We start from the raw sequence: 1925 nt of genomic DNA, 5'->3' as shown, positions 1-1925 counted from the left end.
TCTAACATGAAAATCAACCATAATAATTGACTCAGAATCCAACCCCAACACCTGATGTAGGACCCAATAAGACTTTCAACCCAAGATTCGACTTTCAAATTTAGATTTGATTCGAACTTTTGAATCGAAATTTGACCACACCCGACTCCAGACCTAACTTTTAAATAATTTGATTTTTTTTTAAAAAGTAATTTTTTAATTTGTTTAGGGAGTGGGTTGGGGTTAGGGGTTAGGGGTGGTTTAAAAAATGAAATTTTTAAAACATAAAATATTTTTCAAAAATAAATTTTTTTAATTTTTTTTTGTGTTTGTGTGGGGTTGGGGGATGGTGGAGAGGGGTCGGATTAGGGGTAGGGGATGAGGTAGAAAAATGAAATTTTCAATATTTGAAATATTTTCAAAAATAGATTTTTAAATTTATTTTGTGTGGGGGTGGGGGACTGGTGGGTTGGGGTGGGGGGCTGGTGGGAATTATTTTTCTTAAATTTGAGAAAAATAAGTTGATTTGAAAAATATTTAAGCCAACCAAAGATGAGAAAAATTGAAAACCGTAAACAATCTTACTCCCTAATTACTACTTCCCTTCACTCTATAAATAGAAACTCTCCTCCAGTTGGTTGCAACTTGTTACCCTAACTCCTCTCATCTTCCTCCTTTTGCTTAACCTTATAGTAGTAGTAAGCAAAAAAAGGGTGGCATGATTGAATGTCTGTCAAGCTGGTTGACGCCCACTGTTCTCTTCTGCATCTTAAACCTCTTGATTGTTACTATTCTCATTACTTCCATCTTTAGAAATAATGAGAGGAAACAACAACAACAAGAAGAGGATGAAGAACAACTCCCCCGAACTCCATCTTTGTTACATCGTGTGAGGTCTGTAAACTTTTCTTTCCCGGATCCATTTAATTCTCCTTTAACTACTCATCATTTCCTCGACAACAGTCCCTTTTTTCTTCAGCGCATCCGGTCAATCAACTTCTCTTTCTCCTCCCAAAAGCCCAGCCAATTTCCCTCTCTAGACCCACTTGATGAACAACCAGTTGCTGCTCACAAGGACGACGCTGAAAAAGTAGATTTGAAAAGAAAAATGATAAGAAGCAAATCTACTATGTGCGCGGAGGAGAAGGAGGTGGTGGTTCGCTGGGAGAAAAAACTAAAAGTAGGGAATCGTCATCATGGAGGGACCAAGTCGTTTGGAAATGAAGAAGAAGATGCAGTTGATAAGAAAGCAGATGATTTTATAAACAAGTTTAGGAAGCAGTTGAAGATGCAGAGAATTCATTCTATTTTAAACAAGGAAATGTTGAACAGAGGAGTCTCCATTTAGGACAACTACTAAATACCAAATAATCCTTTTGTTTCTCTCAATTCAAAACTCAACATCTCTATCTCTTCATGATGCAAATTTGAATCATTTCTTTAACTACTCCTTATTGAATTGTATTTTTTTGCTGTTTTAATTTGATATATGAGAGAAGTAACTGTCAATACCTCTAGAAATTTCAATGTTTAGATCATGCTGGTCAAGAAACTTGATCGGTTTTGATGTGAACTAAGTTCAATACAAACAAATTCAACTTTCAAAATTTTTTCAAACCTAGATTTTGGGGAACTTCTAATGAAAAGACTTCTCTTTTGCAATTCAACCACAATTTTAAAATCCAAAACTTTTAAAGAAAAGTGGTTGAAACACAAATATATCACCACAAAAAGTCGATGACATCTTCTTCAAACTAAACTAATTTTAAACCAAAAAAAATGAATACATAATACATTGTCCTAATCCATCATGAATATTGGTCAAATTAATTCTTTTTGAGCGAAGAGTGACTACTAGGATTGAGGGAGAGCATTTCATTTTCCTTTGAGTAGTACAAGGCTAGAAATAATTCGCTGCACATGGATAATTGATTTTAGCTCACTAG

At 34.8% G+C, this 1925-nt stretch overlaps 1 protein-coding gene across 1 annotated transcript; it reads left to right on the top strand.

Annotated features, from left to right (window-relative positions):
* Positions 1-616: 616 nt before the first annotated feature.
* Positions 617-1649, top strand: LOC129892203 (pathogen-associated molecular patterns-induced protein A70-like). The gene has a single exon (XM_055967759.1). The coding sequence runs from the start codon at positions 698-700 to the stop codon at positions 1325-1327; it is 630 nt and encodes a 209-aa protein (XP_055823734.1). The 5' UTR covers positions 617-697; the 3' UTR covers positions 1328-1649.
* The last annotated feature ends 276 nt before the right edge of the window (positions 1650-1925 follow it).

This window comes from Solanum dulcamara, chromosome 6 (assembly GCF_947179165.1).
Source record: "Solanum dulcamara chromosome 6, daSolDulc1.2, whole genome shotgun sequence".
NCBI classification, from domain to species: Eukaryota; Viridiplantae; Streptophyta; class Magnoliopsida; order Solanales; family Solanaceae; genus Solanum; species Solanum dulcamara.
The sequence above is the reverse complement of the archived record's forward strand: the minus strand, read 5'-3'. Positions and strand labels throughout refer to the sequence as shown.

Bases quoted from the DNA above. Each gene is read 5' to 3' on its own strand.
- LOC129892203 (XM_055967759.1), top strand. From the start codon at position 698: ATGATTGAATGTCTGTCAAGCTGGTTGACGCCCACTGTTCTCTTCTGC.